Source organism: Eurypyga helias, unplaced genomic scaffold (genome assembly GCF_000690775.1).
Source record: "Eurypyga helias isolate BGI_N326 unplaced genomic scaffold, ASM69077v1 scaffold26246, whole genome shotgun sequence".
NCBI lineage: Eukaryota > Metazoa > Chordata > Aves > Eurypygiformes > Eurypygidae > Eurypyga > Eurypyga helias.
Genome location: NW_010256387.1, coordinates 12,832 through 36,152, shown reverse-complemented (window position 1 = coordinate 36,152; position 23,321 = coordinate 12,832). Strand labels below are relative to the sequence as shown.

Sequence of the window (23,321 nt, the reverse complement as noted above, 5' to 3'; positions counted from 1 at the left end):
GTTATTTTTATAGGAAAGCTTTAACAAGAATGTTTTCCTAAACTATCTTTTAAGTCAAATTCTGAACAAATCCGGGAAATCTTCCCCAGAACCTGTCCCACCACAGCCAGAATATATCATCTCCAACCTACCAATATCTCAGTCTGGCTGTTCAAGCTTTATGGTCTCTGAGGAATGTGTTTGCCTTCAGAGGGTGGTGGTTAGCAAAGCTGACAGTTTGGTCCTGACGTGGTGGTCAGAGGTACCTCAAAGTTTGGGAAAGACAAGGAAAATGGAATACAAGTAGAAGCCCATGTGAGCAGTGACTTCTGAGATTTCACAGAACTGTATGGAAAGGAGAGAAGATGCCTTCACCTGAAAGGAGAAAGTCCCTCACCAAATTCTTTTGACCACACTTAAAAGCCTGTTGATGTTTTGCCTGAACTTCAGTGAGGAGTTGTTGTGTTACAGTCATGCTAGCATGATAGTGATACCACAGGTAATAGGTTGTAAATGAACACTATTCTCCACTTCAGAAATGAGCAAGCCTTTCTGATTACTCTGATGGGGCTGAGGTCTGAAAAATGCTTCTGGATTGGTCTCTCCAACACCAGAGAACGAGGGAGTTTCAGGTGGACGAGTGGTGAAACTCCTCTCTTCACTCACTGGAACACGGCGATGCCAGGTAACCTTTGCACAGGCTCAACCCTAAGAAATTAGAGTAGGAACTTGCTTCTGTGCTTGTAGCTGTAGGTGACCAACACCATCAGACCTTGAGTTTGATGCCTGTGCAACCAGCACCGTTGCAGCTGTCAGGTGTTGTTTAAGTCAATCTCCTGCAAAGTTGTACAGAAACAGACGGGTGAGCCTGAAGGCACTACAGTGCAGGAGTTAACAAGGTCCATGGTCTCATTTTTTTCAACATTTTAACACCAGTTAGCAACAATGCATCAGATTGAGAAAAATTATTATGGACAATTTTTTGACCCACAAGGTGCATACGTGAGAAATGAGCATCTACGTGGGAACTCCTGCCTTCATACTAGCTACCTGTGCCTTAAAACAAACTTGTTGAGCTTGATATCAGCCTTCCTGAAATTGTATTACCTAGATATGGAAAACCGCAAAGTAGTCGTCAGGCCATCTGCTATATATGTAAATAAAATGTAGTGCCACTTGCCCTGTGATTTCCATGGGGTGACAAGCTAAGGAAGATTTGTATTCTAAAGCTGCAAATCTCCATTTTTGGCAAAGGTGAAACTGTGAGACTCATTGGCCCATATCTGGGCTCTGGCAGGAAGTATTAAAAATCATTTGATATCCCGGATGGTTTTTAACCTGTATAACCTGCATCTTCCTTTTCATCATTTTCTAAGAATAAAAGCAAAGGTCTAATTTCTTAGAGAGCAATTAAGACTTTTGGTTTACTCATTTCTTTTCCATATCACAAAGGAAAAGAGCAAGGCTGTGTTGCCATGGGAACTGGAATTGCAGCTGGATTATGGGATGTTGTTAGCTGTGAGAAGACAGCAAATTATCTTTGCAAACAGTGGGCAGCAGGAGTGCCACCTCCTGTTCCTCCAGCACTGGTCCCTGAGGCCACCTGTGCCGAAGGCTGGGATGGAGCTTCCCAGACAGAATCATGCTTCAAAGTAAGTGTGTGTCTACCTTCCCTGAGAGCCTGAGCATGAGGCAGCCCAGGGGTTGCTGGCCACTGTGGTACTGAGGGACCCAGGTTATTTTTGGGGAATGATCTTCTCCGTGATATTCAAGGGGGAAAAAGAAAAAAGGAGAAAATCCATCGAATATAATGAAAGTCAACAATGGAAAACCTGAAACAATGAAAACAGAGTGCTAGGAATATACTTTCTTTCATCTAAATGCCAGGTGAGAAGCTCACCTGATTTATTCGCTTCCAGGAATTTGAGACTTCAGAAAAATATAGTATTGCACCTGAAGAGCTGGCAGTGTCACTTGCATAAGGCAATGTTTCTAAGAGAAAACTTATGGAAACCTGGTCCTCTGCCAACCTTTTCTCACACAGCATGTGATACTTCTAGTGACACTTTTAGATTCAGGTTTAGTTTGACACTGGCGACTTCAGCAAGTAAAGGTTTTGGGCATCTTCTGGATTTAACTACCAATGCCTTAAAAAGTCTCCTTTATGAAAAGGAAAATAGTAAAGAAAAAGCAAAATAGATCAATGAAAAGTAAATATGCAATATTGTTCTTCCAAGTCTTTACATAAGTATCCTCTGACTTTCTTTCTTGGGGCTCTCTGCTGGTTGGGAGGCCAGAGGTGATTTTAACCCTGTATTTATAAGGGGCTCAACTTCTATGTCACATTTCAGTATTGCTACTAACATTATTGGTTCTGCCAGTTGCCAAACTGTTGATTATCCTTTCCTCAAAATGTCAAGCATCAAGTAGAAAGTGGAGCTATTTTTATACTTGCACCACCATACACAGACCTCTTCCTCAGCCAGGGTCAGCACCGTGCCAAACAGCTTTCTCCATCCATACCGTCTTTTCTATTCCAACCTATTGATTTTTCCCTCCACCTTCCGTGTCTCAAAGAACTTGAGCTTTTTACAGTGAAATACCACAACTGAGCTATTCCATTTTTCTTTGAGTCTTTCAGTGGTCAAAGTTCCAATTAAGTTATAAATTTTTTTTTTCTTCTCTTTACATTCTGATACCTTTGTTCTCCTCAGATCCTTATGCTACTCATGTCTTATTTTAAAATTGACGATACTAAGAAAAAATATTTACACTTTGTATTACTAGTGTTTAATATTACAGATCTTCATAGATGTGAAGAATAAAGGAGTGCTAAAGTGATACTGATTTTAATTAAATAGGCAATTATATGTTTTTATATGCCAAACTTTGCACATTTACTAATTTATTTTTACTTTTTTTTTTTCTCAATAGTTTTTTGTGAGAGAGGGAAACCAAAAGAAGTCTTGGTTTGAGGCTGAAGAATTCTGTAGAGAAATAGGAGGAAATCTGGTCACAATCAATACAAGAGAAGATCAAATTTTATTATGGCAATTAGCATCGTGAGTACTTGCACAACCGATCTTTTTCATGTTCATGTTATGTTACGTAAGAATTCCCTCAAAATACATTCAAGGCTGAGCAAGTGAGTGAATGAAGACAATCAAATTTTATATTAACACAGACATTTTTCATCTACAGATATGATCATGAAAAGTTACTTTAAAATAAACCCAAATTGAGTATTTTAAAGAGGCTTTGATATCTTTGAAATTCCCCTCACAAGATTTTATCAAGGTTGTTCTCCAGGTCTGATCAACTTTGTATATGTTAGTCCCTATCCGAAAAGGGAGACAATAAAATGTTCAGCTCTAACTGTGCCTTTTTTTAACTGGCTGCAATTCACATTTTAATCAATGTGTTTAAAAAAATGTGTAATGTAAACTGAAGTACAAGGACTTAATGTCAAAATTTTCTGACTATAAACTGAAGACTCCTGAAATCAAACAGGAATTAATTTTAAATTATTTTTGCTAGCATTGTAGATGCCATGTCTTGCCCACAATGTAGAAATTAAGCCATTATTTTCCTCAAGAATTAGACCACTACTTTCTGATTGTATTCTGTAATGTCAAGACACCTCAATGGTGCATCACATATAGCTATTTAACCAAATTGTTTCACGTAGTGGTGAATATAGTTTAATTTCTCAAATAGATTTAAAACTGTTATACAGAAAATTCTTTATGATCTCGCCCTTCTTCATATTATTTTTCAGTATTGTGAGAACCTGAATGTGTTTTTACTTATCAAGTCTTTTTGCTTTAGACTATGAAATCTTTGTGGAGGGGAATTTTCGTGTTATGTAGTGAATTACATAGGACTCCATTTTATCTGATCCATAGGTACAACAAGATAAATAGTCTGAACTACTGAATAAACTACATAGGAATTGTCAAGAAGCAAGTCAAAGCAGTTGAAAAACAATATTTTCACTATTTTTCATTAGTTAAGTTGTATTCTGGCTCTCGATGTTTTACTTTTGCTAAAGCCTCTGCCTGTGAGCTCCTGCTACAGGCAAGACCTGTACTGCAGCCACAAGGATGGGATCCTGAGCTACCTCTGTGCCACACCACTTGTCCTTTAACTTACATTCAGATATGGCAAGGCTTGTCCCAACACAGAGCACTACCTAACCCCTTGATAGAGGGCAGGCAGTAAGCCTGGCTATGGGCCAACAGTGAAGGAGCAGCTTGCAATTCAGATGTGACAGAAAGCAGCATGTTTCTAGGCTTTACAGCATTTTTATCATGCCCCCTCTTTCTACACTCATGTATCAATATTGTGTGATTTATTTTAGGGATAAAGGACTGCACACTCAGGCTTTCTGGATTGGTTTGTTTCTCTTAAATCCTGATGAAGGATTTGCCTGGATTGATGGTTCCCCTGTGAGTACTTACTTGCTGGATATTAGTTGACTTTCTGATCCTTAGAATATATAGATTTTTATCTTTTATGCCTTTTTTCCCCATCTCTTTAAACCTTTGGCAGGTGCATGGCAGACCTTTATCTGTGAACAGCTGCAGTGCTCAGGGCTGGCACTGTTTTAACACACTAATGGAAGTACAAAATTGCCCCTGGCTCATCCCTGGTATCATGTTATATTCCAATTCCCACAGTCCGTGCTTTTAGATCTCCACAGCATCCCAGACCAGGCATTGCTGTGTGCCAGTACAGAGAAGTCAGGTTGCCATCTTTCACAAAGTGAGATAAACAAGACTCCTTCCACCCATCAGTTTTTCTCTATCAGACACATGCTTTTCTATACTGTGTAATCTTTGTACCTTCTCTGGGGAGCGGTGGGGAAAGTGAGATGATCAGCATGACTTTCACACACTCTCAGACCTATCTGAACTCCTATCGATCCCATAAACAAGGTACTTGAGATGATGAGATCCTGAAAATGTGTTGCGAAGGCAATCTCAATTATTTCCACTCAGCTCGAATCACATAGTAATTGAGATATATTTCCAACACAGGTAATTTATGAGAACTGGGATGAAGATGAACCCAACAACCATGAAGAACTTGAACACTGTGTTATGTTTAATAGATCACCCCAAATGCGTTGGAACGACTTGCGCTGTGAACATTTACTTAATTGGATTTGTGAAACAAAAAGAGGTATGGTTACTTTCCTGTTAAATAGGAGTGATAAAGCCAAGTTCCAAATCAAATTGTATGCATTTAAAGAAATGAAAAAGAAAGATACTGGGAATTGTTAATTTTGAAACCAGTTGTAGTGAAAGAAACACATAAAGCAAGAAGAATGAAACGAGGTATTTCAGTTATACTCAGATGAGGAAGTTGAAGATGTCCCTATTACTTTATCTCTAGCTTTATCTCCTTCTGTCATGGGGTGAATAAATTTGCAAGGCAAAGGTACTTATTGCCTCTCCTTTTACCTCCTCCCTGTATTTCCATATGCTTCAGGAGTAGCCAGGAGAGCCAAAGATGCAGGACATGGGAGTTCTCCATACAGAAGTGAAAAAGGATTTTGCTTCCCACTGTGAAACGAATAATTGGAACCAAAGAGAGATCAGTTGCTATAGGAACCAGCAAAAAAAGAGATCAAAAGTAGAGGCTGGTGTAGCCCTGAAGGACTACTTGGTCCACCAGCTTTGTCTGGGAAGCAGGGTCCTAGTGCCAGGACTCCCATACATGGTGCCAGGGCATGAAATGGGCCTGATGAACTTCGTTGGGAAATAGGGTCTTCATGCACTGAACACCCCAAGTGACAGACAGTAATGAAAGACCTTGTTTTGCTTACTCAGTCCTACTTTTACTTCCCTGTTCCTGGTTGTAAACTGAGCACTTCTATGCATCTCCATGGAGCAGGACATTCTTAAAAGCTTTTTGAAATGAAGTTGGATGCACACAGGGAAATAGTAGGAGGCACAATAGGGAGGAGAAGGGAGAAGCAGTTATATAAAAAGCACTGATATATCTAACGATGACTCCGCCAACAAACCATTGCCCTTAACAGCCAATAAGGCACCATGCTAACACTGAAAAATTGCTTAACTGAAAAGGAAGAATCACTGTTCCCTTGTGGGTAGATTAGTCATACAAATGCACCATCAAAACCCCAACTTCCGTATACCAGCTTGAAGCAGTACATCCTGTGCAGCCCTTTCTGGTGTGCTGAGCATGCTGCTTTGTACAGATGTGGCACTCTGCTCTTGGTGAGATTGCTCAGGAGGAGTTTGGAAGCCATGACATAAAGACTGATCAGTTTATCTTGATCCTAGAGGATCTTTCAAAAGTTAAAAAAAATAAAAGAATTAGATCTTGTCATTGTAGATCTAGATTATATAGTGATCAACATGAGACATGAGATACTCGGTTATTAATTCCTTCGTATTCACTTAGATACATATTTACTTAAGATACTTATTTTTTTGAAAGCAAGAGAAATATTATAGTTATATCAGGTTTAAAAAATAAAATCAAAATAGGATGAAGAATGTAAATTTATCATGAAGATATTTGAATAATTTTAGTTCTGTTCTTCACTAAATACTTAAGAAGAAAATGTTTAAAAGCTCCAAACAGAAGAATTTTAATTGCTTTTTCATTTGTTTGTTTCTCATCTAAACTGTTCCTGCCATTTCTTTAATAATGCGTTCCTCTCCATGAAACAACAGAAGAAATGGACAAAGCCAAGAACAGAATTACTGGTCCTTGTGAAGAGCAAACTAAGAGCAGAGCTACCTTTGAGGGGCGATAGCTGGCTCTGGAAGGGCAACAGGATAATTGCTTCTTCCTGGTTCTTCCAGTAATCAGCAGTTTGTGTTTGGTATCTACTGGCTCTCCAGAACTCTTAAAAATAGAATTTCCTAGTAAAAGCCAAGCCATCAGGATAGGAGGAATGCATCGAGACAGTGGAAATGATGTTTGCTATTAACAAAATACCAGCATTAAAGCTTTCAATACTTGTGAATAGTTTACTACTATGTGGGTAAGCTTGAGAATTTAGTATATTGCTGGATTATGTTGTTTGGCTCTAGTCCCATGAATATAAAAGAAAATAATAACAGCATGGCAAGTAAAAATGCCAAACAAATTTTCAAACTGATGTAAGTTTCACCTACGAAGTCTTTTCTGCACATCCTGGATTATTTAATACAGTGGTTCTGGAGATATATATATGCTTTAAAGCTACATATTTTTCACTAGATAAATATTTCTAAATTTTACATAATTTTTTATGTTAATCCAGTGGTATGTGCTCTAAAATCTTGAAAATGGATTAGTTAATCCATGGTTCTTTTTTTTATTTTCTCCTCTATTATACAAAACATTTGCACCTACATAATGCAAATATCTGGACTTCTTTTTTTTTTTTTTTGGTATTTGGAATGTTGCTCATGATAATGTTTTATTTTACAGGTACACTACTAAAACCTGAACCAAACTACAACTTTGGTAGGATTTTTTCCTCTTCCAAAGAAAAGTTTATTGTATAGTTTTCAGACTTTGTACAGAGCAAATATGTATGTGATATATGTGATTCTTTATTTTTCAGAATATCAAGTCACCAGTGATGGATGGATTGTATATGAAGATAAACAGTACTATTTCAGCAAAGAACATGTCCATATGCAAGAAGCAAGGAGAATTTGTCAGAAGAACTTTGCAGGTCTTGTTGTGATTGAGAATGAAAGCAAAAGACAATTTCTATGGAAATATGTAAGCACTGAGCTGTTAATTATAATTGAATTATGAGGCAGAGCAGCTGATAAAATAAAGGGAACAGCTCATCTATTTAGCTAGGCTAGAGTCCTTACCTATTGTCCTACATTACTTATTTATATAAGAATATACTTGTTCAGCACCTGTAAAGAAATTACTATAGCTTTAGTAGGTAGAGGGAAAAGGCATGCAAATGTTGAAAGTGCAGCAGAGGATAGCTCAGGTCCAGGTTGCCTGTGTCTTCTAGGATATGTAGTGTTCTGCACAATGATTATTGCCTTTCTGTCCAGTGGGTTCCTTACTCCAGGATATTCCACATATCCCTGTTGCCTGCTTGAAACCTGGGTCCAAACTGACAAAGTTCTTGCCTGAGGCCCTAATTCGGGGGGGGGGGGGGGGGGGAACCCACACCAAAAACCAACACAAAATCAATGGAAAATAAAAATTATAGGCATGGTAATGGGCTTTCAGATTTTTGCTTGATTTTGAAGAACTATTTAGTGCTTAACTCAATCACTTTTGTTTTAGATGTACACAAAACTCAGAGGGGAATCATATTTTATTGGCTTAGTTGTCAGCTTTGATCAGAAATTCAGGTGAGTAAAGGAAAACTGTCACTGGACAATGAACGATGGTAATTTCATCTTGCTCTGTGGGAGCATTTATGTGTGCTTTCATTTAACAAGTTAATAACTGTTGTGCAACAGACCACTGGATAGTTTCAAGATGTCTCAGATCAAAAGTGTTAAGTTCTTCTATATTTAAGGAGAGGAATGTGTTTTTCTGTTACCTGTGGCAGAACCAAACCAATAGAAGTTCACGGCTAAGGTTCATTTCACTTAATGTCTTACACTAAGAGAACTGAGTTCAACACCCAAGCAACCCTTCATAGGTAGTGAGGAGAAGCAGCTAATTTTAGGATGTTGTTCACTGGGTCCACTTCAGGTATCAACCTTAGGATGAGATCAACTCTGATCAGATCTACAATGGCTACAGAAAAAGCACAGGAGGTTTTGATAAAATGTGTATGTAAGGGTTTAATCAGACTAATCCCAGTGGTTCAAGTTATGTGAGCTGGAAGCAAGAAGTGTAAGCAATGCCTCACACAACAGCTTTCTGAAATTGCTGGTAGGGAACCTGTTTTAGAAATCTGTTTGTAGAAGGCTTGCAAGAGGACACCTTTCTGGAAAGAAAGGGAAGTCTGTGCACTGATGAGATCTTGGGGTTTCAGTCTTGTCCAGACCGTAAGAAGCCTTCCCTTCGAGTATGACATTGTTTATCCAACATCTGGCAGAATGGGATGCTGATGGGACTTGAATGTCATAGTACTAAAAAGATGAGAAGCAGCAGTAATGCTGTGGCTATGTTCTCTCTGGTATATATAGACCTTCTGTCCTCTGGTCGCTGCTTAGCACTTTACCTAGACAGACCTTATAACTAAATGACTCCTGGAGATGTCTGTCCGGCAGCCACTGTACCCTTGTTTCTTTCAGCTGGATGGATGAGACTCCAGTGAACTATGTCGCCTGGGCTCCAAATGAACCAAATTTTGCGAATAATGATGAAAACTGTGTGATAATGTCAAAAGATTTTGGTGAGTAAAACAGTATACAAGAAATATTTGGTTGAAAATTTAGGATCGAAGTCCAAAATGTTTGCTACCTATCTAAATTTGACGCTACCCCACAAATAGGTAGTTGAACAATACTGACAGTTTTTCATAAGAAGTGTGCTGAAGTTTGAAACGACACAATCACCATTAGGAGACAAACACACCGTAGAGGAAGGAGGCGTGTACTTGAGTAAATGTGTACATGGCGAGTGTTTCACCTGCACCCGGAAGGTGCACTGTCCGGGGCTGACTGCTGTGATGGTGATACGAGAGTTTCAGAGAGTGATTCTCTGTATTCCATTTATTTACAGGCTTTTGGAAAGATATAAGCTGTGCTGTGAAAAATGCCTTCATCTGTGAAAGGCACAATTCAACTTACTCAGGATTTGCTCCTACTGTACTTCCATCTCTGGGAGGATGTCATGAAACCTGGCTTTTGTTTAACAATAAGGTGCAGTAACAAATCTCAAGCATATTTAGCAGATTTGCTATAGGTAAAGAAAACAACTATCCCTTTTATCTCACTATATAAATTCTCTCACTTTATACACAAGTTTATTAAGTGGTATTCTAGTTAGAAGTGCAGTCAATTTTCACATTGGCAAGTCCATATCTAAATCTCAAAAAAGGTGAATTTGAATCTTAAGTTATAATTTTTGTAAATGTCCATGTGCATTTAGCCATAGTTACTTTTTTTTTTCCTTTTCTTTTGAGAATTTTCTGGTTTAGACATACTTACTACCTGGAAATCCTCTTCCATTATCCTTACCTGTAAGTGTTAGCCCCTTTTCTGAGTATCAGTGAGACCAAAAATGAAAGGTCACGCTTTTCATATGTATTCGGCTATCACAACGGCTCATCTTAAGTTGAGTAACATAAATGGCAATAAATGCCACACCGAATCTAAAAAACAAGCAAGCATTGTTTTTCACTAAATTAAGCAAAAGTAGACCTGGCCATATGAACATAAAAAAGCCCAGCCAACATGAAAACCATGAAACAATCCCACAGTGCAATCAATAAGTAATGTTTTTTACACATTCAAAGGGCATAAAAAGAGAGAACCAGCATATGCCAGTTAAAAAAACATGTCTTCTGTCCCTCAGAACATACAGAACCACACAAACCATTTTGTGCACTGGTATTTAGGAAAAATCCTCATAGGATACTAATAGATGGTACAAAAGAACACTTCTTCCTGATGCCGTTCTGTTCATGCTGAGTGCTCACACAAAGTCAGGCTTTAGCACTAAGGCTGTGGTATGTAACTGAAAGAACTTGACCTCAGAGCCACCTGCTCCAAAGGATGTTCCCAATCAGCAAATAGTTTCAGTCCCTCAAAAATTCTACTTTTCAGTAATGAGACCTGAAATCTCTACCTGTGCACCTTGGATATCTACTTAACACCCTAAAAGCTTTTGGAGGTTGCCTGCTCTTGCCCAGCACTAGCCCTGGGCAGCCCAGGGTTTCTAAAAGTGCTGCACATGCATCACTGCATTTACCTGGGTCTCCTTCTTGCTGGCGCAAAGCACATCCCTTGCCGTCTGCTTTTTACATGCAGGGACTAGAACTGAATTAATCAAAACTAATGGCTTTAATACTCTTTGACACCTGAAATTTTGCCTAATCCTTTACTCTCCTCTCAGTGTTATAAAATATTTGGATACAAAGAAGAAGAGAGACTGACTTGGCACTCTGCAAGAAGTGCTTGTATTGAATTAGGAGGAAATTTGGCCTCTATACACAATGACCAGGTGCAAGGTATGACATCTGAACCTTTTGGTGCTAAGTATGAAGCCAACACATTTCACTGTCTTATGACCAGGCTGAACTAGCCTCCAGATCTAAATAGCATACCTATGAATGAAGACCCAGAGCTCTTGATACAGACAGAAGACTAGAGTGAGATATTGGGACACTTCCCATCTCTTGGTAAAAGCATCATGTGCAGGGAACCGAATAACCAGTTCTCCAGAGGCTTGGAAGATGAGGTAAATAGTAATAGCTCATAGTAAAGAAATGCCCACAGATATTCAAGTTAGACAGTAAACAAGCATCCATCAGAAATTACGTATGTGCAGTTGATGCTTCCTTGGGGAAGACTGTTTAGCCCTTTTGAAGTCCCTTCCAGGCCTAATTTCTACAATATTTCCAAGATGTCCATATAATTTTTATCTAAAAAAACTTCTGGGGATTTTTTTGGGGTGTTGGTTTTTTGTTTGTTTTTGGTTTTGTTTTGGGTTTTTTTAGTTTTTTTAATTAAATCAAATTGTTTATGTTCAATTACCCATTGTAATTTTCTTTACCATTCACTCATATATATGTCTAAGAATATTTTTTAAAAGTTCAGTGGTTGTTTTATGTGGTATTTTGTTTACACTGAATTTGAAGAAAGACAAGTCCTCAGCTATGCCCTTTCTCTGCCTTTTTTTTTTTTTTTTATTAGCCTTCTTCACCTTCCACTTAAAGGATGTGGCCAATGAAACATGGATCGGGCTGAGTGACATTAACCATGAGGACACATATCTTTGGACAGATGGAAGTCTTTTTGACTATTCAAAGTGGGCAAGAGAATTCCCATTTAGAGATAAATACATAAGAATTGACTGGAAGTATATTACAATACAGGTAAACAGAAAAACAAACAAAACAAAACAACAACAAAAAAAACCCTGAAAATGTTTAACCAATAACATGCTAAAGGTTAAAGTAACATGCCTGACTTCTGTCTCAGCTAGGATGCAATATTTCAATGGCTTATAGTAGAAAGCAACTGAGTATTTCAGAAAACAAGTTTCTAAATCTGTACCAGAGATTAATAGGGCTGTTTAGAGTCTATACTTATTTTCATTCCTTTGCAAAAGTCTAGAACTGCAAAACAGGAGTGCTGTATTATAATTACTGCTAGAATTAGAATTACTGGACTTTACTGAAAATATTTAGTATTTCTAGATGGGATTTTGAATTTGTTTTATTGTTTCTCCTTGTACAGCATGAATCTAATGGAAAGTTCAACAAATTAAGCACAGATTACCATAAAATACATAGTAAAAACATCTTCGGTGCACTCCAAGAAATTTTAATAAACTGAAAAAAAGTTCTTGCAGTAATCTGCCAAGGAAAGTACATTTGCTTAAGACATAATAATACTTTTAATTTCCAAGAAACAATAAATGAAAATAAGAGCCAGAAGATTAAAGAAGAAAGCTGTTAACTTCATCTCCTCAAACCTGTTTCTATTATTTTTCCAGACATTTTGCGCTTTATCAGCTATAATTTTCTTATTTAATTTTCCCCTAGACTGACTGTATTGCAATGACGAAAAGATCAGTAGATGAAGCAGGGTACTGGGAAAACACTGACTGTCAGCATAAGAAAAGCTATATTTGCCAGATGGACAGCAGTAAGTTTTATTTTTCACCTTCTTTGTTGGAAGTTATTTACCAAATAATCCAACCGTACCAGTCCTCAGTTTTAAGTGCCTAGGTGTGCCTGTAGCAGCCTGGGTGAGGGAAACGGTGCTACTTTCCCATCTCAAGAACCCCAGACACAAAACTCGCTCTGGGATAAGGATTATAGAATAGTTTTGGCTTTACTGCCTCTCCCCTACCAGCACACCCACCAACACTGTCAGAGGCTGTCTTCACCTACCTTGCAGACACCTAGACTTAATCAGTCGCCTGCACTTGGTGAGTAGACCTTTGAAGGCAGGATTCACCTGCCTCCTCACGAGGCAAATGCCCCAAACAGGTTGTTAGAAGAGCTGTGCCTTCAAAATAACTTTTTTCTCTCTATCGACAGAAAAGGTCAGCCATCTGTGCTTTACAAAACTAGCACAGATATAGGTACCTAAATTAGGTTATTTTTTTAAATGCCAATACAACCCATCCGTGACCTCACCATAGGTATCTTAGCAAGAGAGACAACACACTAAAAGACGCTTGCCCAACCTCAGCCTCCAGATCTAATCCCCACCCTCCCCAAAAAACCCTCACACATACTCCACTGGGAGGTTAACTAAGGTCAGTTAAACCATTTAGTTTACTCCTCAGTCTCCAGCAATGCTTTTATATCACAAGACCAGCAATAATCAGAAGGACAAAAGTTCTAGGTTTCTTCATATGTCCTCAGGGTGGGAGACACATCCGGAGCACAGCTACACTGCAGGGTGTGCAGGAATAGAAAGAAAGAACTGCTGAGCAGCAAGTAAAAATACAGGAAGAAGCCACATCTGGGTCAGATGTTTCATGGCTCTGTCCCATGCAAGTGCAGAAAGCTGCACGAGGCCATCACTAGCGAAAACAATTGCCAGGGTGTTTTCAACTCTGACTGTACAAGAAGGCAGTTTTTGCCCTTTTTTTCTATCATCACTAGCTCTAGGTCTTTGTTTTCTACTTCCGCATATATAATTTAAAGTACAGCTACAGTTTCCTTTTCCACTTCATCCTACATGGGAAAGAAGTAGCAGCAGAGTCACAAACTTTGCTTAGAATGAAATTCACCCTTATTTTGAGACTGCAGTGGCATGGAGATCCTGCACTGTGCTTGTGCTTGGGAGGAATTTCAACTGCATTATGGGAGGGGGGACCTAGAGAACTCTGGGAGGAGGATCACTGTGGGACCAATATTCACACCATTTCATCTGCTGCACTGTATGTCTATAGATCTGCACAGCTCATTCTCTGCCTCTCCCGAATATGCTACTCACACTACATTTAAAAATAATACCAAGTTACCATTAAAATATGTCTTCTGCATTTTAAATAAGAAATGCTTTTACTTGATGCTTGTGCTGCCACATTACATTCATCTGTTAATCAAAAGTAATACTGCTATTCAGTCAGCTAGTAATTGTTCACTGTTTTCTCACCTTCCTCTCAAATTTGTACCTCTTTCCTACAGAGCCTGGATTGTTTCATTCCACAACTGCTCCAGATTCTCATTTCATCCATTATGGTAACAGCAGCTATTTAATCATTCCTTCTAAAATGAATTGGGAAGAAGCAAGAAAAGCCTGCAAGGAGAAATCTTCAGAGCTTGCCAGCATTTTTGATTATTACAGTAATATATTCCTGCTACTGCAGGCGGCGCAATATGGAGAACCTTTATGGATTGGGCTCAACAGCAATGTGGTAAGATTAATAAATTCATAGGTGGTGTGGTTAAATGCTATGATTGGATTGCTGTCAGGAGGGAGAACTGTAGCAGGAACAGATTTAGGAACCTAGGACTGGTGGACAACAGTCACTTCATTTAACTTCATCCGTCTTAAACCATTAAACTACAGGCAATGGTGAAGGATGGGAATCTCTGACAGTGTTGGCCTTTCTTTACTAACTCTATTGGAATCTTGGACACTCAGGGCAAACTACCTGGTTAACTTTTAGATGGCTATTTTTAGAAGAGGTGAATTCTACTCAAAAGTACCAACAGGGTCATTAAGGCTGGTGCCTTGCGATCATTGGCAGATGTAACTTTTCATTACTTTTTGGTTCAGAAGGGTTCACAGGAGGTACCATGTGCTGCTGAACACCAAGTTAAAATTCCATTACAATCAAGTTTAGATCACCAGACATGTTCTCCTGTTACTTATAAATGATCTGGCCCTGCTTTTGCAGAGAGAAGCTTTGTTGTTCCTCCTGTTCGCCTAGCAGTGATCTTGCCCTGATGGTGCCAAGCTCTGGAGGAGCTGGCATACCTGGCCTCTTGACAGATCTAGACACTAGAGTAAGATGACATTTTATGCCCCAGTTCTTAATGTAAGCAATACACTGACTGAGTCTGTTCCCTTTTCCTTGTATTTCTTCTGATTCTTTCTGGAAAAATACAGGGGTGATGGGGGAAGACTAAACGACTTCCTGCTCCTGCGTATTTCTCTTTTGCTTCTTACAAACCAATAGTTTTCTCAGATTTTTCATAGTGATAGCTGCAGATCACTCCTGAATATTTGTTGTCAAATCTGTACTTGAGCTTAGAGTCCTTGTTGGACAGCCGACTCAGAGACCCGCTTCCACCTGAGCTTTCCACAGGGTTCATGTTCCTATGGTCATATTGGTCTTCATGGTGACCTGACTGCTCTGGGATGGTGATTCTACCTCAAAACACTGCCTGACAAGGGACTGAGCACCAGCAGTACCCAGGAAGCATCATTTAGCTTTCAAACACCTTCATGGGCTGTTTCAGCATGGGAGGCATATTGCCTCTTACGTTGCCAAGTCCAGATTCAATTCATATTTTAACAGTATTAGCACAGATATGCAAACTGAGCTCTGTATAGCACTGTGAAAATGTGCATTTGTATAAATCCACTTACCTGAAACAGCAGATAAGAGTGTGGAAAAAATGTGTTAAATGTCTGTTTCAATTTTAGAGTTACGGGTATTACAGATGGACTAATAAAAGGAAAATTAATTTTTCTAAGTGGGGCTACGGAGAACCAAAACAGAAAATAGCCTGTGTCTATCTAGACCTCTCTGGGACCTGGAAAACAACACCTTGTAATGAAAAACATTTTCCTGTCTGCAAAAAATCTGAGGGTAGGCTATTGTGATGATTTTTATTTTTATGGCAGGAACCTTGTTCCCCCTTCTTTGACTGACATATAAATTTCTAAGTAATATATTAAAGAATAATAATCCAGAGCATGTAATGTCAATATCATTATTTTGCATGAACAATGTTTTATTTTGATGGAGTTGTTATTCACCAGCCAAGATACGGACATTTTACTAGCCTGGGGTGGTAACTGTCTTAGGAGTTATCCTTTGTTGCAGGCAGAAAAAAACTCGAGATTGTGAGTGTATTAAACATTTCACTCTGAGTCTAGGATATGAAACCTTTTGCTGACAGGGATTTTGTGGGAAGAATTGTAATCAATAAAGTCCACCAAGCATAAAATAAACTTTGTTCCTTTAACATAAGCCGTGTTCATACACTGGTTCCAGCTTCACTGTTATTAGATTAGATCTTTAAGGTCCCTTCCAACCCAAACCATTCTATGATTCTAAAACCAGGGAAAGGAGGAAGAGTTGTATCTGGGGAAAAAAGAGCCTGTTATTGGCCCAAACACAAATTCATACTTAATAGTGATTTTGTGGTCGTCACTGAGAAATACTACAAATTAAAAATTACAGGCAAACCTTAGGATGGGACTAAACCTTTTTGCTTTCTCATTTGTATTACAGAAACCACTGATAGCTCTAGTGACACAGACTTAATGGAAATTCTGTTTCTTTTGATCTGGGTTTGTGTAGTTTAATTTCTTTTCTAGGCCATGCTCTGAATTTCATATCTATTCAGTTGCAACTTTCATTTTAAAAGTGCATGTACTAACTGACAATGTTACTGTTTGTTTCCATAATGTCATTGCTTGCAGGAAAATGAGGGGCTACTACATAAATATTCAATGAGATCCAGCTTATTCCATGCATTGTCACGGTTAAAGCTGTTCAGAAATTTTATTTAAGGATTATTACCTTGAGGAAAATACTAAATGGGAAATTTCCATAGTAAATTATGATTTAGATGATATTTCATTTAAAATAAATTTGTTATTTTAATGTCTTGAAGGTTTGGGAGTTTTCTGGCATTTCTTTTTCTGCTTTTTAGTGTATCTTGTATTTATACAAATTTGTTGGTTATAACAAAACAAGCCAGAACCAAAAACCCGTGAACACTCAAATATCCTTGAGAGTCCAAGTTTGATTTAATTGGTAACACAGAAGAGCACAGGCTTACATTGAATCATTCAGCTGTGACTGAGCAGTGCTGCTACTCATTGTCACTCTTGACACAGTCAGTCACTGATAATTCTAGCACTGTGTGCTGAAGAATATTTTAAAGAACTTTTAAGAAAGGGTTTTGTTTTAAACTTTATTTCATATCTGAAGAACTGCAATCCCTACTGAATGAAAGCATCCATAATATCTCATTTCTTCTAGACATACTTCCTTCTGATCCTCCACAGGATATTGGAAAATGTCCTGAATCTGATCACGTATCTTGGATTCCTTTCCGAAGCCACTGCTATAACTTCAATGCCAATGAAATGAGCTGGGCTCAGTCTGTGACTCAGTGTGTCCAATCAGGTAATTGTTATTTTTACCCAAAGATTGAAATCCTACCTTGACATTAAAAAAAAAAAATCACTTCAAAATGTCTTGAAAATTAATGCTGCAAAATCTATACATATTAAAAAAGGAAATCAATGTGTTATTTATTTTTCACTGTTGATGTTTGCTTTTCAGAGATGTTTAAATTAAGGGGATCAATTCTCCTTGTTCTTTTCCCAGCTATGCTTGTTTCTTGTTATATTTCTTCATTCACAAAATTTCTCCTTTTAGTAAACCTTTAAGATGGATTAACTTCTTTCTGGCCTTATCCCTTCTTTTCTGTAATCTCCACCTACACATGAGAGAAGTAAATATCATAATAACAGTCACTTTTAGTACCAATTTTTAACACGGGATGTGTGATCTGAAAGGGATTTGTGTGTTCTGCCTGAAAGCCCTTGCTCCACCAACAGGGATCCCTGGCAGTCTACAGAGCCAGGGGAGGGCAAACGCTTCCCTCCCCTGTCTGGAAGCAGCTGGTCCTGGCCAAGACCATGAGCTGCTCCTTGGCATGCTCCCACTCATGCTGCTGAAGCATCAGCTGCCTCACCCATGCTTCAGGAGACTGTGAAAGAGAAAGAGAAGAGCTATTCTCCCCCAGAAGAAATGGATCCTTTTGTTTCATATCTTTATAGATCCTCTTAGCTCTCCCTCCACCACCATTGCCAGAAAAATTAATACATCAGTTTGAACTGCAAATTTGTTTGCTGCACAATATTACGTGCTACATATATCTTGTCAAACCATGAAGAACAAGTAAATAATCATCCATAATACGCACGAAAAATATTATCCTGTCACTTGAAACTAACGTGCACTTTACCTGCTGTTTAAAAATCATCATCTTCACTGTGCTTTTGTGTCTTTCATTTCTGATGACATCACTAGCAGTCTGTGCTGTTTCCTTACTTTCTGGTCTCTGCTTAAATCCTTACTTACTCCACCAGCAGGAAAGGCTTTATTATTAACCTTATCCTGTCAAAGGCTGTAACTACTCCTAACTTCTATAATAGGGGATACCTCCTACCATCTTCTGCTGTTTTCTTATTTATAGGTGGTACATTGACTTCCGTAGGAGATGCGGCTGAATCACACTTTTTAGTAGAGCTTGCAGACTTATACACGAGCAAGACAAGTGGCTTTTGGATAGGAATATACAGAAATATAAATGGTAACTATTTTAACTTCTATAAATAATCATAAATAGACTTCACTAAATGGACAGAAATAATTGTTTTTAAGGAACCAACTGAAGTACAATAGAAGCTAGTTAAAAACATAGATTGAGAGCATAAGATCTAAAATTCTTTGAAGTTTATGCAATAGGTGTGAAAGGCTCTAGAAAAGAATTTTGCTTGGCTTCAGTTATGAGCCTTGGATATTGCATGGATTCACCAAAGCGATGCCAGCATGGGCATTTCATTTGTCCACACCTGACGCAATGATGGGGCCTCATTTCTAAATTCAAACAATCCAGGAATTTCTGCAATTGATGATACTTTTACACAGCTGCTTACAGTTGCAGTTTCATTAAGGACCTTCATGGAGGACCACAGCCGATGATATCTATCCGTCCCTCTGACCTCAGCCCTCTCTGAGGATGTCTCCCATACCTGGTCTAGGAGAAAGTCTTTCCCAACCCTTTTACTCTGTGTCCCGGTGGGGAACATGTCCCAGCTGGCTCTTATCTTCTCACAGCTGGGGAGCACCTGTGTGGGAGTTGCGGTTGTCTGGCTGGAGCCCACAGCACTGAGCTTTTCTCCATCTCAGTATGGAGAAAATTGGGCTGCTGGCTACCAGGAATAGAGTGCAGTGGCAAATCTGCAAATCATAATTTAGAAAAGCAATTATAATGTTTTTAAGAAAAGAATCCAAAGTAATAAAAGGCATTGGAAAATAACCCGGATGGAATTTTTGAAAAAGTAGTATTGTTTTATTATGCTCAGTAAAAATCTTTTATGTATAACTCTTAATATTGCTACTAACATTTGCAACACCAGGAAAGCTTCTTTGGCAAGACAACAGTGCCTTGGACTTTGTCAACTGGGGTGAAGGACAGCCATCTGGGGACCAGCTTGATTACTGTGTGGAGTTGTCTGCATTCTCTGGCTACTGGAGTGTCCTTCCCTGCTCTTCCCAAAAGGGTTTTATCTGTAAGAAACCAAAGAGTAAGTGACTTTTTTAATATTTACTCTTGATGTTTATGATTTTATTTCAGTAGTAATAGCACAATCTGCTCATTACAAAAGACCAACATAAACTACTGAATTTACAGTCTTCCTTGTCACCTGTCTCAGCATTCAGACAAAAATAATATGAACATATAGAGTTATCCTTTTTTTTGTCTGCCCTGTTCATGTTTTATTGCTTCATCACTTCAGAATTTCTTGCACTCTGTGATGAAGATTCAATTAATAATTAAAGATGATCAATATTTTCTGAAAATTTTTTAAACTCCTTTGTCGTTTTGCTGCCCTCCAACATACACACATACTTCCTGTTAACATTTGTATTCTCTTTCTATGGAACGCGGGTTGCATAAATAATTCGCTTTTCTTCCTCTTGCTGTACTATGATACATGCTGTTCCAGTACAAGATGGATGAAGCAATTCCATTTAAATAATAGCAGAACGGAAGCACGATGGAGAGCATGTATAGTGACCTTTGAAAACAGTAGAAGTGTTTTGGTTAGCTTTTTTTTTTTTTAATATTTTGTTTCTGTGTAACTGAGCACCATCTGCTTTGGTCAGGAAGTAGAAATATCAGAGTACTGTGCGCCAAGCAGTCATGTGGTATTTTGGAGTTTAACTGTTAATTCTGCAAAAAAGTAAGATTTCCTGCCCTGTTTCACAACGCCAAGGTTCGGGATGTGTCTGAGGTTCTGTCCTTTCCCCTCCCAGAGCAAAGCTGCAGCTGGTGGGGAAAGCAGCTGTGCACATTCGTAGTGGTGTCAGAGCATTTCTGAAAAGAAAAATTCTCCTTTTAGGGCAACGCCTAGTTTTCTTTGGGTGGCCAGAGCAATAGACACTACAGACAGCTAATTCCTTGTTACCAGATATATCGGAAAGAAAAAACTCAGCGTCAACACGTATTTGTTTGATGGGTTTGACTGTGAGTGGCCCCTACGTACAGAGAACGTTCCCGGAGACCAGGTTCTCCAGCAGAACGGGGCTTCAGCACACGCCCGTATTACACTACAGTGACCTCTGCGTCCTTCCAAGGGACAATTTAATAGTTGTGTTTCCTTCGTGCTCACAAACACACCGGAGCTTAATGTATTGTTATGCTTCTGCTGCAGCAGCCCAGCTCCGGGTGCTCTCCCTGCGGCTCCCGCTGCCCATGGGGAAGATTTGCTCTTGCACTGGCCATCATCCAGCTCGCACCCAAGTGCGCCAAGAAAAATCTTGCAGATGGCGCCCTCTTTGCACAGCTGGGAAAAACTGCATAAGCCTGGACTTAGAAATGTAATTATAGATGCAAACGAATTATGGTAAATTGAAATCTGCTGAGTCTCAAAGGAACTGTGTGCAGTACAGGAAAGCTGACAAATACCTTCCGCATTTAATTAAGCTGTTTCCAGTCTCCACTAGCACACAGACCCAGTGAAGAGGGCAAGATTTATTAACCAGGGGAGAAGAGATAGTCCAACTAAACCAGTCAGAAACTACCTGTGTTTGGAGATTATTTGCTTATTAAAAAAGAAGCAAGAAGGAGGCTTTAATCAGCAAAACACTGCAGTTCTATGACAGTGAACGTCAGGTTAAAAATCAGTTGCACATTTTCAGCTCTGTTAATTTAGCAAATACGTTTCCAGGAGAAGTGGTGAGGTAACCTTGATGTACAGGTTGCCAGATCTTTAGCTAACATGAAACTGTCAGGAAGAAAATGTGACCTTTTTAGATTTTGACTGAACATTTGTCTTTACCTTTGACAGCAATTATTAAAGCAGCTGCAAATGTAGAAGGTAGGACTTATTTTCCTTTGCAATTTATTATATTCTTCACAGTAGTTTCAAAGAGGTATAAAAAGAAATGCTTGTGCTTTTTTATGAATTAGGGTTTTTTTTCTTTTATATATTTACTTATATGAGCTGAATTTACTTAGTTGCTATTGAATTAATTCCAGCATAATTTAGCAGTACCAATGTGACACCTAGCACATCCCAGGATAACCAAATGCTTTGGTAAACTGATTAGCCCTTCTTTGCTCCTTCTTTTGCATGCTAAGATCTATGAGGGGGACTGACACAGAGACATTATGATAGATTTTTAATAAAACTCTTATCCTAAAGAAACACATATACAATAATATCTACACCTTAATTATAATAGCTTCCCTGTCCACCCTCCTATCCTTGCCCCAAGAGAACAGTGGAAGAAGGCCAGGAGATCCTGAGGTTATATTCCATTTCCTTCATAAATGTGGGTTGCTGAATAACAACATGGTAATTAAGGGGGAAATTAGATCAACAGTTTTCTGTATTCTTCATATTTATTTATGGCTACAGTACACTCACTCCTATTTGCTTTGTATTTATTTACAGATGCCAAAAAGGACAAAGCACATGGTCTCATCAATATGTGGATGCTACTTACTCTGGTCCTCATAATTTTACTAGGGATGGGCTTAATTACTTATTTCTTATTCAAGATGAAAACTCAGCATGAGACTGAAAGAGAGGAGAGCTGTCACAGTACACTGCTAGAATACAGCAGGGTCCTAACAGGAAAGGACAATGAAAATGTTTCTATCAGTGTCAAAGAAAAGAACGAACACAGTGTTGTCTAATGAGATAACACAGCCGAATTATATGGTTAAGTTTTAAAAAAAATATTCTGGCTGGAACAAAGGAAATCTTAGCAAATGTTACAAGCACCTAACAAGCAGACACTATGAACTGCAATTAGCAATTACTGGTATAGATTAAGAGTTATGGCTCTATGTTCTTCAAGAAATGTTCTCAGGACTAAGACTCAGTACTGTGTAAAACGGCTAATTAAACAAGCATGGCAAATAGCATGACTGTGACTTTAGATTTAAAAGTTGTGCATTAATACCTTAGTGTTTTCTCTTTTTAGAGATTTGTGGCGGTATCACACAGTCAAGTGCAGGCACACAGTGAGCACTCTTTGTGAGCACTCAGCCCCAAAGCCTGCACTTTTAAGAATGTATCTCAGCACAGCGTACTGAAGAGGGCATACCATTGCTCAAGTAAAATGGTGTTTGGAATAAACAAGAGATTTGCATTAATTATTCTTCTCCCTTGTTGCCCCTGTTTTACATTCTTTACACAAGTTTCTTCCTTGCCATAACATTATAAGTGAAATGCAAATATTTGTCCTTGTTCATGGCTTCAACTTGGGTTTTGTAAAACATCTAAATCTTTGCAAACACTCAGTCATATTATATGACTATTTTTGTATCAGTTATGAATACAAGGCTACATCAATACAGGATCTATATCTTACGTAATAATACTTCAGGCTTGTTTAATTAGCATGCAGAGATGTTAAATGGTTTGGTGATTTAATGAGTCATTTTAGGCATACGACTAAAAAGAAGCATATATAAACTATAAAATAAAGTACATGACAAATAATGCTGTAAGAATCCATTTCTGGTTTAATTTCCCTTGATTGCTCATTTTAGGTTGTCTTCTCTTACTATCCTCCAACTCTGATAAACGCACTGTTGACTGGGCACTGTATTCATGCTGCAGGCCACTATTGCAGTGGGGCACGCCACAGTGTCTTGGTAGTGAAATGCTTCAGAGGTTGTGTGTCCTTTTTATTTGTTCTATGAATTCTATGTTGTCTATGTGAACTGAATAAAAAAAGAAAATAATCTGAAGGATCTCTGGGAA

General features: G+C 38.5%; 1 protein-coding gene across 1 annotated transcript in view; it reads left to right on the top strand.

Annotated features, from left to right (window-relative positions):
• Positions 1–22,246, top strand: part of LOC104511161 (macrophage mannose receptor 1-like) — a 31,661-nt gene extending 9,415 nt beyond the window's left edge. The window contains exons 9-28 of the mRNA XM_010153657.1: positions 516–664; positions 1,432–1,631; positions 2,914–3,041; positions 4,340–4,427; positions 5,019–5,163; positions 7,432–7,467; positions 7,568–7,731; positions 8,263–8,330; positions 9,228–9,328; positions 9,658–9,797; positions 10,993–11,107; positions 11,793–11,974; positions 12,647–12,749; positions 14,249–14,478; positions 15,717–15,882; positions 17,287–17,433; positions 18,512–18,628; positions 19,458–19,625; positions 21,393–21,422; positions 22,002–22,246. Of these exons, the coding sequence (XP_010151959.1) occupies positions 516–664; positions 1,432–1,631; positions 2,914–3,041; positions 4,340–4,427; positions 5,019–5,163; positions 7,432–7,467; positions 7,568–7,731; positions 8,263–8,330; positions 9,228–9,328; positions 9,658–9,797; positions 10,993–11,107; positions 11,793–11,974; positions 12,647–12,749; positions 14,249–14,478; positions 15,717–15,882; positions 17,287–17,433; positions 18,512–18,628; positions 19,458–19,625; positions 21,393–21,422; positions 22,002–22,246 (2,722 nt within the window). The remainder of the gene's footprint in view (positions 1–515; positions 665–1,431; positions 1,632–2,913; positions 3,042–4,339; positions 4,428–5,018; positions 5,164–7,431; positions 7,468–7,567; positions 7,732–8,262; positions 8,331–9,227; positions 9,329–9,657; positions 9,798–10,992; positions 11,108–11,792; positions 11,975–12,646; positions 12,750–14,248; positions 14,479–15,716; positions 15,883–17,286; positions 17,434–18,511; positions 18,629–19,457; positions 19,626–21,392; positions 21,423–22,001) is intronic.
• Positions 22,247–23,321: the final 1,075 nt, after the last annotated feature.